The sequence below is a fragment of the Oncorhynchus clarkii genome, chromosome 6 (assembly GCF_045791955.1).
Source record: "Oncorhynchus clarkii lewisi isolate Uvic-CL-2024 chromosome 6, UVic_Ocla_1.0, whole genome shotgun sequence".
NCBI classification, from domain to species: domain Eukaryota; kingdom Metazoa; phylum Chordata; class Actinopteri; order Salmoniformes; family Salmonidae; genus Oncorhynchus; species Oncorhynchus clarkii.
In genome coordinates this window covers 19577940-19593073 of record NC_092152.1, presented here as the reverse complement: position 1 = coordinate 19593073, position 15134 = coordinate 19577940, and the positions used below count along the sequence as shown (strand labels likewise).

At 43.0% G+C, this 15134-nt stretch overlaps 1 protein-coding gene across 1 annotated transcript; it reads right to left on the bottom strand.

Annotated features, from left to right (window-relative positions):
• Positions 1-1692: 1692 nt before the first annotated feature.
• Positions 1693-11131, bottom strand: LOC139410723 (AN1-type zinc finger protein 5-like). The gene is made up of 6 exons (XM_071156159.1): positions 10855-11131; positions 6121-6285; positions 5782-5884; positions 5608-5684; positions 3871-3984; positions 1693-3459 (listed from the first exon to the last, which is right to left on the bottom strand). The coding sequence occupies exons 1-6, from the start codon at positions 10916-10918 to the stop codon at positions 3311-3313; spliced, it is 672 nt and encodes a 223-aa protein (XP_071012260.1). The 5' UTR covers positions 10919-11131; the 3' UTR covers positions 1693-3310.
• Between the last annotated feature and the right edge of the window lie 4003 nt (positions 11132-15134).

Genomic DNA, 15134 nt, shown 5'->3' with positions numbered 1-15134 from the left:
ACCCCAACCCTGGTTACCAGTTTCAAAGGTAGTAATGTAAAACTAGGGAAGATCTCAAATGCAATATTCTTGCGTCATCTCCTTCTCAAAACCTATTGGAGGATAAGGTCAGAGGGGTGGGACCTCATTCAATGGGTTTTGAGAAGGAGACGAGGAGTATGCAATTGAGATCTTCCCTATGTCAAGACGAATAGCACGTTCCTTTATTTCTCAGTCAGTGAAAAGCTGTGACCTTTGGACCTACAATTGACCTTTTAATCATGTTAATGCAACACTTGATTTTCAGAATTGGTTATTTTTTCCCCATCCCTGTATACCAGCTCTTCAATCATTCATCCACTGATTTGTCTACATGCTCTCCTTTTGTCAATCTTCCCCTCTCTCAATGACACAAATCCTGTGACCACTCCTATAATTTCAGTTGGAGAATCTTAATTGCATAGTCTTCTCTTCACCTCATTCTCAAAACCCATTGGAGGTCAGAGGAAGGACATCTGGCTCTCACCCAATGGGTTTTTAGGAGGCGAGAATGCAACAGATTCTCCCAGTGACTGAAAGGAAGCTTCCTAGATGGCTACTGACACACCTAGGTCAATAGCATGCCTAAAAACTCATGACTCCCTATCCTTTTCTCTTTATCCATCCTGGGCAAAAGTGAGGGATGCCTGTTAAGGGAGATGAAGTAGAACAGGGTAGTGAGCAAGTATTACTGTTTGTTTAGTTCTGTATAGTTTAGTGTTCTGTATGGTAAGGGAGTGTCATAGTTAGGACCAGGCTTAGAGTTCAGTGATGGTACCTCGGGTCAACCAATCTCAAACATGCCCATCCCTACGTTCACGGTGAACTCTCAAAGGCCTCCCACTTCCCCCTATTGCCCTCCTTGTGAGCTTGCTCTCTCACCCTGGATTAAAATCCAATCCCTAAACCCTCCTGTAGAATTGAGGATTGTATAGATAGCCGTGTGGAAATGTCATATTGCTTCTAAATCTAAAATGCAAGATGAAGCTATTACCATACTGCTTATCCAATCCCTTCAGATCTACAGGAGTGCCTTGGGTGTAGAGGCTAGTGGTTGATTTGGAACAATCTCCTTCCTACCGTAGTTCCCCTAGCTCTCCCCTTGTCCCCTCAGTCTACTGTGGGGAGTTAAGAACACTAAGGTGCATTCATGTTAAATCCACATCTGTCACACTGAGCTAGCTTTCCAGACATGTGACAGATAAGACATTAGGGGTTCCCCAGGGGATAGATGGGTCGCTGTCCCAACCCTCAGAGGGAGGCTACGGGACCTTCCCAGCTGTTCCTGAGTGAGGTTGAACAGAACGTTGGTTCTCTGATCCTCCTGCTCATGTCCCATATCAGCTGTCCTCCTCCCTGCTCAGACAGAGGGGTGACGGTGAGGTACTGGGGGGGCTTACTCACCCTCTCCCGGCCTCAGCTGCCAGCGTGACACCATCTGCCAACACACTGCCCCAAGCATGTGACAGGTGTGCCTCCAAACAGTCTGACTGGCACACATTCACCTCTACCCAGGCAATCATTTTTCTTTAACCAACCTCTACTTGTAATGCTATAGCAAAGTTGAGCTCACGGGAGCAATAGGAAACAGATACACTGATGTGGGATCCTGATCCAAATGGCATCGTTGAACAAGTGAAGCTATAATCCAAACCACCAATACCAGGCCTTGTATTGTCTCTGTACAGTCTTTATTTACATGATACAATGCTGCTGTAATGCTGGGTAGCAAGATATGTAATACGTTTTGTACAAATTTGCATATAAAACGAACAATCAAAAGGGGGGAGAACAAAGTAGACCTCACATCCCTACAGGAGAACAAAAATAAGATCGACACAGACCCATAGTGGATAGAAAGCTGAAAGGAAGTTGTCTAACTCTGGAATCTGTTTTTCAAACCGTACCTCTAGCATGCTCCTGTAGCTTGTGCTGTTTAACCCATATTGCTTCAGACTAAGGTGGGGCACACACTGACAACCATGTGCTCACTCGCTCTTAACACACACAAGCATGGCTGGCTCACATAGCCTAACTCCACAACTACACTGAATACATGTGCTAATGTCAGTAAATATAAATGTCTGAGGATAAAAAATAAAGACCTAGCACTAGTCGAGTGATGGCAATTCATTCAGATATTTTACATAATTGCATGGGTTGCGCTATCCCATTCATACCCCCATATATCAGATAAAATAGACGGGTAGTGCACCAGGGTCAGTGTACGCAACCGTCTGCATGAGAGCCAGTTGGGAGATTCTGATAAAGTTCAGTTCCACATGACAGCTGGTTAATTAAGCGTTTTAGTCCCCGTTCTCACACCTCTTACAATGAAAGTCAAAATAATGACTTGATCAAAAGGAAACGGTGCCCGATGACCAGGTTACCTAAAAATGGCCTATCAAGGTAACCCCCTCACCTGGCAATAACAGAGTGATAAGAGAAGGCTTCACACACACAATGCGATAAGGAGACATGTCCTGCTGCGAGGTAGGCAGGTTTGAGAAGCTTAGGTGTCTTTGTCATGCAAGGGTACAACACTGTGTACAGACAGAGCCCTCCATGTAGCCTTTTGTGTTCAACACATTAGTGAACAGCTGTTTTCCCATGAATATGTTTGCAATTGCATGCACGCTAGGGTAGCAGCTGTGAGAGAGCACTGTGGCAAGGAAGCAGTCACAGAAGTTTCTGAAACAATAACCACATGCATTTTGGAACAGCTTTGCAGTTCGAGAGGTCATACCTTTCAGACAACTGACCCAACCAACTGATATGAACAGAGAGGAGAAATGGCAACAACTGAACGTGTGGGGATACTGCACGTGAATACAACTTTTGACAAAATGTCCATTTGGCAACAAAGTGGCCAAACAGCTCAGGGGCTGTATTCAGTGGGGCACAACGTTGTGATGGAACATCCAGATAGAAATAGGTTCTGCAGAACAGACATGCCTGACATGTTGAGGGGGGGGTGGATCATGTTGGCTCGATTTATGGCATTTCTATCCATCGCCAACATTCACTAAGTTTCATCAACAGGTACCCTGGGCTTCTTTTTAAAAGACAAACTGAATATCGGCAAAGATACAGGAAAAACAAACAATATATTATAAAAATAAAAACAAGACAAATAGTGATCGTTCATGCATCTCCCCCTCAGGCAAGGTCTCTTCCACTTTTCTCAAGATTGTGATTTTAAAAACGAGTCCGATATCCTTTTGCCACTCATGCCAATGTTCATGTCGAGGGTCCAATCATACTTCAGTCTTTGTGTGGATGGTCCTTAACCCTATATTCTCTGAATCTTGTCGGCGACCACTACAGGGTTCTCCTTGCGGATCTTGGCAGCTGCCTCCGCCTTGTAGTCGTAAGGGCAGTTGTGTTTGTCGGAGTACCGATGGACCCCACAGAACAGGTTCCCACAGCGACAATCGAACCCTGGGGTAGAGTTAAAAGGTCAGAGATTAGAGGGAAACCACTGTAGGAACCAAACACCAACCCAATACAAAAAATCACCTCTTAATAAGACCAGACACAGGAATAAGAGTTATTCTAAACTGCCTACATTGCAGTTTCCTTGTGCAGATTATTAGATCAATGTGACATTGATGGGGTTCCAGCCACATTAGACACAACTTATACAGTCAAAGATCTGAGACCATCACAAATGTAGAAGTAGTGTTTTACATTGCATGAACTCCATCAATAGTCCATTTGTGCGACCGCGGTGTATGCGGCCTGGAACATGGCCAATCTTTTCAGCAAAAACGGCATTACGTCGTACACATTGCTCAATCCTGCCATCCCATTTCTTTGAAAAAGCACCACGTCCTGCTATGGCACGCTCACCTGTTAGGCCCAACCTCTTGCGGCACATGAAGCACCTATTCTTCTTGGGATTGGGGGTGTCTCCCTTAGCCTCGTCACCAGTGGCAGGGCTAGAAGCAGTAGGCTCAGTCACAACTGAAGGAGAAAACAGAAAAGCACTTAAATATACACTTCAGTCTGGAGATTCAAATGAAGAGTTCCTGTGTGTTAGCACTCTAGTGCAAGGACTAAGTCAGGGTCTAAATACACTGAGTGTACAAAACATTCAGAACACCTGCTCTGCCCATGAAAGACTGACCGGGTGAAAGCTATGAGCTATTGATGTCACTTGTTAAATCTTCGTAGATGAACGGGAAACAGGTTAAAAAATATATATGTTTAAGGCTCGAGACAGAATGTGCATGTGTGCCATTCAGAGGGTGAATGGACAAGACAAACTATTTAAGTGCCTTTGAACAGGGTATGGTAGTAGGTGCCAGGCACCCGGTTTGTGTCAAGAACTGCAACGCTGCTAGGTTTAACTCTAAACAGTTCCCCATGGACACTACCGGTCAACAGTTTGGGGTCAGTTATAAATGTCCTTGTTTTTGAAAGAAAAGCACATTCTTTGTCCATTAAAATAACATCAAATTGATCAGAAATACAGTGTAGACATTGCTAATGTTGTAAATAACTATTGTAGCTGGAAACGGTAGAGTCACCTCTTCATTGTTGATGTTGAGACTGGTGTTTTACGGGTACTATTTAATGAAGCTAACAGTTGAGGACTTGTGGTGTCTGTTTCTCAAACTAGACACTAATGTACTTGTCCTCTTGTTAAAAAAATATATATATTTCTGTCCTCTTGTTCAATTGTGCACCGGGGCCTCCCACCCTTTCTATTCAGTTTGCACTGTTCTGTGAAGGGAGTAGTACACAGCGTTGTACGAGATCTTCGGTTTCTTGGAAATTTGGAATAGCCTTAATTTCACAGAACAAGAAACTGACGAGTTTCAGAAGAAAGGCTTTTGTTTCTAGCCATTTTGAGCCTGTAATCGAACCCACAAATGCTGATGCTCCAGATACTCAACTAGTCTAAAGGACAGTTTTATTGCTTCTTTAAAATCAGGACAGCAGTTTTCAGCTGTGCTAACATAATTGCAAAAGGGTTTTCTAATGATCAATTAGCCTTTTAAAATAATAAACTTGGATTAGCTAACACAACATTCTATTGGAACACAGGAGTGATGGTTGCTGATAATACGTACGCCTATGTAGATATTCCATTTTTTTTTTTAAATCTGCCATTTCCAGCTACAATAGTCATTTACAACATTAACAAATGTCTACACTGTATTTCTGATCAATTTGATGTTATTTTAAATGGACAAAAACAAGAACATTTCTAACGGTAGTGTATGTCAAGAATGATCCACCACCCAAAGGTGGTTGCCAACTTGACAACTGTGGGAAGCGTTAGAGTGAAAATGGCTTGCTTTCGACACTTTGTATTGCCCATGCCCCGACGAATTGAGGCTGTTCTGAGGGCAAAGGGGTGGGTACTTTATATTAGGAAGGTGTTTGTACACTCAGTGTATACGCTAATGCTAAAGTTGGTCAAACAGAGCAATGTTTCCCTCTAGAAGTGCGTTTTATATCAGGCTCTAGAAGTGCGTTTTATATCAGGCTCTAGAAGTGCGTTTTATATCAGGCTCTAGAAGTGCGTTTTATATCAGGCTCTAGAAGTGTGTTTTATATCAGGCTCTAGAAGTGTTTTACCAGGCTCTGCTTTATCCTCTCTTGAGATGCTCATCTCTGTCATTTGTTGAGTCACTGGAAGAGAGCCTTGAATAGTTCTGCAGAGGGGGCAATTGATAGAAAATAATAAGTTAAAGACATGAGCAAAAAGTAATGAGACATCCATTGTATCACATGCAGACATTCACACCTTACCTAGCCATGTCTGCAGCAGAGCCAGATGAAGGGTCTACTTTGGCTAGACTGGCCTCTAGTCGCTGGATGGCTGAGGCATCAGGAGTAGGACTACCAACTGTTCCTGAGAGAAATCAAAAGTAAAACATCAACCTCAGGAGAAGATACTTTTAGGTTCAACAGTTCTTTCAACAGTGCAGCTGGCCCATAATGTGTATGCTAATTTTAGCAGACAGCAATAACTTCCCTATGCGATGTAATGCAGCTTTGGTGAGAGTCTGGTTTTGGGGACGACAACAAACTGTTTGGAGTAGATTTGTGTGTGTGGTCAGTAAGAAACAGGGTGGATGGGGAACTTACCCATTGGACTAAGTTGGCTCAAGCTGTGGGTACTACTCTGCTGACGGTTCAGGTGCTCCTTGTAGCAGACCGAGCACATGCCGTTGTTCCTGGGGTTGCCATAGAAACCACAGCCAGTGGTACAAAGCACAGGCGTCAGGCTTGGCTTAGTCTCTTGGGCCATCGCTGTTGACAAATGGGAGCAAGGTATCTTGTTAGTGTGTCTATGTGTGCATGCGTGACAGCGCGTGTCCAACTTTTGACTGGTACTGTAGGCGACTAAATGTAAGTGTGGTGGTTGGGCACATATATTTGGAAATAACATACCAGAAAGGAACATTAAGACTAATAAAGAAACCGGGGGGGGGGTCAAAAAGACATCACCTGAAGCAAGGATTCTACTACCAAAGGGGCGATAAGCAGTTAAAACAAAAGGTTCCCACCACCGTTTCAGTAAAAAGCGGGGAGGGGTGGGGCTGGAGAAATGTAATCACTCAAATCCAAAGCTATGGATGCTAGGTCTGACCATCCAATGATATCAAAATTAGCTTTAATCATGTTGCGGCTATGCAGTGCTTGTTTACAAACATAGGAATAAAACAGTTGAACTCAGCTCATGAGGCATAAGTTTTATTATCTTCAAGGTACATATCAATTTCGGGGGCCTTTGAAGCCCCCTCCATCTGTGCAGAGGTTATTACAATACAGTAACCCCTGGATTCATCTCTATTTTGAACTGATATGCAGTCAGGACACTTCAACTGGAAATGATCTCAATAAGAAACAATATTGTTGCTACGATCACATCAGAAGATATCCTCCTCGCAATCTCCAAAATACAACAGCCACAGGACAAGTAAAGGACCATTTGTCAAAACTGAAGAAATATAGCTAGCTAACGATCTAAAAATGGACAGAGACTTGCTAGCTACGTTAGCTAGCTGGGATTTTCTACAAGGAATCTTCTTCCCCCAAAAAACTTCTCCCAAGTGAGTGTGACACCTACTCCCGTTGTCTGCTGCTTGGATTCCACCTGGCAACCTGTTCACCATCTGCCCTGGCCCACCTCCCCATCTGCTACAGGTATCCCCGGCACACTCCCGAGCTTACAATGGCCCCAAGTCGTTATGTTTTTTTCTTGCACTTTATGCGATTTGCCTCATGACTCCTGCGTGCTTTGTTGACCAAGAACTTGCTTGTTTCCCCGAGTGTGGGAACAAACAGTCTGTCCCACAGTTGGGTACTCTGACTCTCTATTGGTTACACAGACTCTTGGCCTCCCATCCTATTCTAACCACCTCTCACCAGCTTTGTATTCATGTTACCTGACGAAATTGCTGTACAATATGATCTTGTTGCCATCTAATGCACATTCAAATGTCAACACTGCAGAGCACTGCACTCCCTGTCGTGCCCTGATTGTATTACTTCTGATGATATATGGAAATGTACATGTACACCCTGGCCCATCTACTGTTGCTAGCCCCAATTCTGCCTTAGATATCTGCTTCACCAATTTCTGCTCTCGTAAAAGACTGGGTTTTCTGCATGTTAACACTAGAAGCTTATTACCTACAATTTATCACATTTCTTAAAAAATGTGGGTTTAGAGCTCTAATCCAGATGGGTTGGTCATTACTGAGACGAGGTTAAGAAAATGTGTTTTGAACACTGATGTTAAGCTTTCTGGTTATAACCTTTTTCGGCATGACAGATCTTCCAAAGGCGGTAGTGGCAATATTTGCCAAGGATCACCTTCAGTGCTAGGTTGTCTCCACCAAGTCTGTTACAATTTGATTAGCTGGTTTTAAGCATTAAACTTTCAAATAGCTCTTTGCTGACTGATTGTCCTCCATCAGCACAGGCCTGTACTGTACCTGCCCTAAGCGCTCTCCTGGCCTCTTACACTAAGTCTGAATTTGTCTTGCTAAGTGACCTAAACTGGGACATGCTTAAACCACCGTCCGTCCTAAAGCAATGAGACTCCCTAAATCTTTTTCAGATTATTACCAATCGCACAAGGTATGACTCCAAACACCCAGACAAGGCTACTCTCCTTGATGTTATCCTCACAATCAATCCTGATAGGTATCCGGCTGGTGTTTTCTGTACTGATCATTGTTTTACAGTTTGTGTTCGTAATGGCTGCTCAATGAAACAACCTGTTCCGATTTGTCATAGACGTTCGCTAAAAATCTTTAATGAGCAAGCCTTCATGACTTGGCCTCTGTAAATTGGTATCGAATCAGCTTGACCCCTGGACCTTTTTTAATATTTTCAGTGGTTTTGTAAACACGCCCCCATTTAGAAAATGAGAGTTAAAAACTGGGTCAGGCCCCTGGTTCGACCGTGATCTGTCAGAGCTACTCCATTTCAAGAATTCCATTTGGATAAAAGGCTCAGCACACACATACTCTGGCTGACGTGCTATCGTTAGGGCCAATGAGAAATAAGTGCAATCAGGCTATTCGGAAGGTCAAAGTCAGTTACTTTAAGGAGCAGTTATCCATGTGGGTCTAACCCCAATAAGTTCTGGAAAACAGTTAAAGACCTGGAGAATAAACCCTCCTCACCGCTGCCCATGTCTCTTAATGTTGATGATATGGTTGTTACTGACGATGAGCACATGCCTGAGCTCTTTAAATCATCACTTCAATAATCAGGATTCCTATTTGACTCAGCCATGCCTCATTGCCCATTCAACATTTCCTCATCTCCCACCCTTCTAATGTGACTAGCCCCGATGCTCCTCCCTCTTTTCCCCCTGCCACGCTACAAACTTTCTCCCTGAAGGCGGTCACAGAGTCCGAGGTGCTAAAGGAGTGCCTTAAACTTGATCCCAAAAAAGCATCTGGGTCAGATGGTTTAGACCCTTCTTTAAGGTTGCTGCCCCTTTCATCGCCAAGCCTGTGTCCTCTCTGGGGAGGTTCCCATTGCTTGGAAGGCAGCCATGGTGTGTCCTTTATTTAAAGGGGAGATCAAGCTGATCCTAACTGTTATAGGACCATTTCTATTTTTGCCCTGTTTATCAAAAGTGCTGGGAAAAAATTGCCAATAAATCAACTGACTGGCTTTCTTGTGGTCTATAGTATTCTCTCTTTATATGTCAAATTGATGAAATTCCTCATTGTGCACAAGAAAACAGGAGAACAAACAGTGACAAGAACAAATTGAGACGTGTTCTCCTTGGCAGGAGCTGAGCATGTCAGCAAGACACTCAAGGTAACGAACAACCGGTAACTTCCCCAAGACGAAATAGGCTTCAACGCTTTGCAGGGAAATTTACAATAAAGATATATGATAGCGCTCACAAAAATAAAGCTAAAATGAAACAGGTAGCACTTGACACCTCCAGTCCATAGGGGAGCTTATCCCCTGTAGTCATGACCAAAACATGTAAAAATGCTCTGGCCACAGCCACCTACTCAGATCCTTCTGAGATGTCAGTGTTATTATGACCCTGCGATCAACAAACAATTTGCCTGTCAGCCTTTGCACTTAACCACACATGTATGCTGTAGTCTCCAACCCCCCACACAAGGGTTTCCTCAGAATTCATGGCTCAAACCACCCAGTTTATAATTTAAATCAAACACCAGCTAGGCTAATTTGTTTCGTGACTGTAGCCTATCCTACAGTTCATCACACCACTTGGGGAAAATGGCTTGACACAATGCGTTTTTTATTCACGAGGATAGACCTAACCAAGGCTGCACAGATGTGCCTAGCTTTACCTCAAATGTCGCGAATACAACTAACAAGTAAGGTCTACTACAGATAATCGAATCTGAGCAGTGCCTTGTTTAGTTAGGTCAACCGTCATGGAACACTCATGATGTTCACCAGCTGGCAAAACGCAGTATCTAGATTTTTAATCAGGCTAGGCTATCCAATGACTCATATCATGGTCCGTGACATTAATCAACAACCTCTTAAGGAAACAAACAGCTAACAAAGAAAACACTGAAATACATTGGATGTGGCCCAAAATAACCGAGTCACGCTACAGTACAGCCATAAAAATGCTATCAAACAAGACCAAGCTAGACAAGCAACATCGCCGAGACCAAAAGCAATAATAGTGCTAGCAAGCCATCTTGTCACACACAATGTATTGTAACTAGATTAGTGAAGTAGCTAGCTAGACATCAATCAGCCACGTTTCGACCCTTGTTCTTTTGTGCCTTCTTTGTCTGCTACTAATCTCTTCCTGTTGTTTGGACGTCGTTTGATAGCTCCCATAACGTTACTAGTTACCTAGAATGACTCTTTGCATACAATGTTAGCAAGGTAACCAGACAAAGAATGTCTGTCTACTCAATGTCGTGTTTAATGGAACATTAATTTTGTAGTTCAAATCTAACATGTTACTCTTTTCAAAATCAATCAGTTTCGATCAAAACTCGAACAATTCGGTTAGTAATAGCAACTAGTTAGGTAGCTAGCTGATAACGTACGTATTATTTTCAAATTATTTTTAGACAAACCACAAAATATATGTCACTAGTTTACCATTTAAAAAAAGATATAGAAAACCGATAGCATAACGTTCCGTTGCTGTAACGTTGGCGACCCTCCTCCCGGTCTTGTTTTTCCCCGGGCACAGCTAGACTAACACGTTCGAAGGCTTGTGATATTGTCAGTGAGGAACTTTCGCTCGCTAGACCTTGTTTACCAGGCATAAAGGATAACTAGGCTATCTCCTCTACAATACACACATGTATAAAGTTAATTGATATAAATAAAAATCCTTACGAAATTCCATGTTACGTTGATGTTGATCCAATTTCTCGGTGTCTCCTTTTTTGTCTTCAACCATAAACCAAGACAACCCACCGTTTCAAATCTCGATTATCACCTGCACAATTTGATTGGAATCACACAATATGTATGGTCTGGTTAAGCAGTCGTTTTTTAAACAAATCGTGTCCTCAAAATGTATTTATCGTTCTTTTCTCTGACCGAGGATGTGCTTTCTCTGCACCCTCCAGTTGCTTTCTCGGTAGTTTCATTCTATAGTAAGAGGAGTGGCAGATGATGTCACAGGGAAAATAACGTACTGTGATTGGCTACCCGAGAACCCCTGGCCCGCGTGTCTCACACGGTACGGTACAAGGGGTTGGGCATTCATTCGTCATCCACCCACGTACAGTCTGTGGGTATCGAGCCATAACATGAACTTTATTCATGAATGTGTCTAAATTAGTAATTCAAATAATGTTGACAGGCTTGTGATAACATATGCGTGTTTATTATGTGAGAATATCACATATTTATTTGTCCACTACAGACAGCTTCTTGAAGCATTGATGCTATCCAGCCAATTGTGTCGAAAATAGGTTATTTACTCGAGTCTTTGGTCAACATAGTGTAGGCTAGTGGCACATGCTGGTCAAAATAATTTAGAGAAGATAAATTATTATAGATCACGTCCCACACACCGGAGCTCGCTTTTTGTCTTCAACTGAAACCAATATCAAACAATTCAGGTGTTTGTTCGACAAAAACGACGCTTCGGACGTCATTGAGCACGTGCTTCTGATAAAGCGATACCACAGGCATCCTCACACTGCTTCGCAGTAGTCTATACACTGTAAAGCCAGTTCCAAGCATTACTCAGTGCTCCGGTATCAAACGTAACGTCACTAGGTGTGTGGGTGTTGCAATATGGGCTCGTTTCCTCTCCCCACCCCAGTCAAGAATCAAGAAGAAGAGCAAAACAAATCTAGGGGTGACATACCCAACTGACACACACTATATGTTTGTCTGGAGGTACTGACTCCTATGCTCTTTCATGATAAACTTGTCTGGTATGTGCAGTGAACGTAATTCTGGAGTGAGATCATCTTGCCAAGGAGGTTGAGATTCTATAGTCTGCACACAATGAAACCAAAACCACCAGCATTAGACACTGGGCTATCCAGACATTGACACACTACATGGCCTACCACTCTGCTCCCTATGTGAAAACATGTTTGTGGTTTCAGTGGATGTGTATTTGAACATAGTGTGTCAGTGTGTTTGCCCTGTGGCTACACACCTTACGACATCCAAAACATCACTCCTACTCCCAGCATACAGAACGTCCCGGGCTGAAGAAAAACGTTGGGGTGGGATATCATGTGTTTGTGTTAGGTGCTCTTTGCTGGAACCCTAGATTGGTGGTGAGGGGAGTGTGTTCAACCAGGATTTATCATCACACAAGCTGTAACACACAAACAAGCAATGATAGATTAAACAGCACAAATAGACTCCCACCCAAATGCATAAATAGGGGAACAGACTCAAACCCCTCACAAGCCCCATTCTGGCCATATTGTAAAGTAAAAAAAAAAGAAAATCTCCCTGAAAACAGTAAATAGTTGGGTGTATTTACAAATCATTTGCGTCATGTCATTCGAAGACGCTGAGGAACATCAGATGAACAGTATTGTGGGACAACAAGAGTTTAATAAAAAATGCTTGTGAAACAAGACCAACGATTGAAATTTGTCTAGCGTTTGCCTTTCAAGGGCCACTGGGTCCAATACGGAGACTGATAATGTGCCTTTATCATACAATTGTGGTGTTGTGTGCGTACACTGAGTCTCCCATTCCCTGAGAATAAAACAAAATCTGTTTGTGCTCATGCCCTGTTTATGTGTGTGCCTGGGACATACAGTACATGTGAGACACAGGAGGCTGCTGAGGGGAGGACGGCTCATAATATTGGCTGGAATGGAGTCAAGGGAATGGTATCAAACACATGGAAACCACTTATTCGATGTGTTCGATACCATTCCATTAATTCTGTTCCAGCCTTTACTAAGAGCCTGTCCTCCCCAATTAACGTAACACTGGGTCACTGTGGTGTGAGATCTGCGTTTGCTCATTCCTGAGATTGCGAAAGCAGGAACATATTTTTAGCCTTAAAAGTGATTTATGAGGGGTTTTGAATGTGGAGGTTAAAGGGTAAGGTATAGAATATTCTATCCCACCCCCACCCCCCAATTTTGACAGGGGCATGTGAGAATCTGTGAGTTGACAACGTAGCATTGACAACAACAACATACAGGTGTGTCTGCGTGTATGCTTGTACAGTATCTGGAACTGCCTGCCTGTACAGCCCATGGGCTAAGATAGGTATACATACATAGATATATTAAAAGAAAGACACACACACACACACACACACACACACACACACACACACACACACACACACACACACAGGGAGAAAAAGGAAAAGAGACAGGGCAGCGGTCTTATGAAACATTGTGTCAATGTCCTCTATGTGTTTATGTATACAGTGTGATAGGCCTACTGTTTTTAATGTGCATGATGTTCAAAATACACATTCAAGTTATATTCTATTCACACACACACACACACACACACACACAGAGTGAGATACACACATAGGGGTAGACACACACGCACACACACACACACACACACACACACACACACACACACACACACACACACACACACACACACACACACATAGAGGAAGATACACACAGAGGGAGATACACACACACACACAGAGGGAGATACACACACACAGGGGGAGATACACATAGTGGTAGACACACACACACAGAGGGAGATACACATAGAGGAAGATACACACAGAGGGAGATACACACACACAGAGGGAGATACACACATAGTGGTAGACACACACACACAGAGGGAGATACACACATAGAGGTAGACACACACACACAGCTTGCCTGTCTAGCGTCAGTGTATAACACTGTTGATCAAGAGGTTGGTGAAATGGCAGCTTAACCATGTTGTGTTGTGCACAATAAGCTCTTTACTGCACAGGACAAATGCCGCTGCCACAACAGTTCATCCACACCCCACTCTATCTATGCAGCCTCAGTCTGAGAGGGGTTATAGGTGGTGGGGACACACTAAAGGAGGTGCAGAAAGGTTTCAATATGTTTAATCAGATTACAGAGGGGGTCTGTTCATTTTGATCATTGGCCTTATGAGGGAGAGCTTGGTTTTTATAACTAAGGTGTTCTCCAGTGCATTTTCCATTCAAGTCTTTTTATTCTTGCACAACAAAAAGGTTAGACAGTCCTTGTTGTGACAAAAGAAAATAAGAGAGCGCTTGTAAGAGTGAGAGAGAGAGAGAGAGAGAGATAGCCAGTGAGTACATGTGCTTGTGAAAGAGAGATGAGTAAAGAGAGGAGAGGGGGATACAATTATATCTGAATGGAATGTGAATTGCTGACTCGGCACCACTTGATCTCTCTCTCTCTCTCTCTCTCTCTCTCTCTCTCTCATCTAGAAACAAACAGCAGAGTTTGTTTGCCGCTGGGCTGAAACCCTCCCTGCTTCTTCATGCTTAGTGTCAACAACTCTTTAGCACAGCATTCCACAGTGAAAGGTCACTGGTTATGAGGTCCCTAACATGCAAAGAAACACTGGCACACACAGACTCACGCATCAGCCCCAACACTGCTTTAAAGGCAGAAAACGGAAGAAAATGGACTGAACCAGGGAAGGACAATCTTAACATAAACAAGAAGATGCTCATTTATTTTTCATGGCAAAATGTTTCCTAAGTTTTCAGTTGTGTGCCCTAATGAACACCAACCTGTTTTCTTTTAATCTGTGTACACCACACACCACCTTTTTCTGTTGAAGTTTATTCAAGAAAGAGAAAGTCAGTAAGATAGTTCAAAGTTGTTCTTCCCCCCTCCAAGGAATCGATATGGCCTTTTCAGAAAAACTAGACTGGTTGTAATCCAACCAAGAGTTTACTCTGTTAGAGTTAAGTGTCTGTTTGAGAAAATGCCTAAAGGGTAAACTATTCCCTGTAACAGATCTGTTGACACTTTTAACTCCTTGAATCAGTCCACTGATGACTGCATTTTGTTTTTCTATTGATCTCACTAAGATGCAATATTCAAAATTCACAATATTGACTCTCTGTGTCGTTGTGATGGATTCTATTGCCACTGTGACCCATGTCATGAGATATATGCGGATAACAGACAGTTAATCTGTGTGAAATCTGTTGTTTGAATCAATCA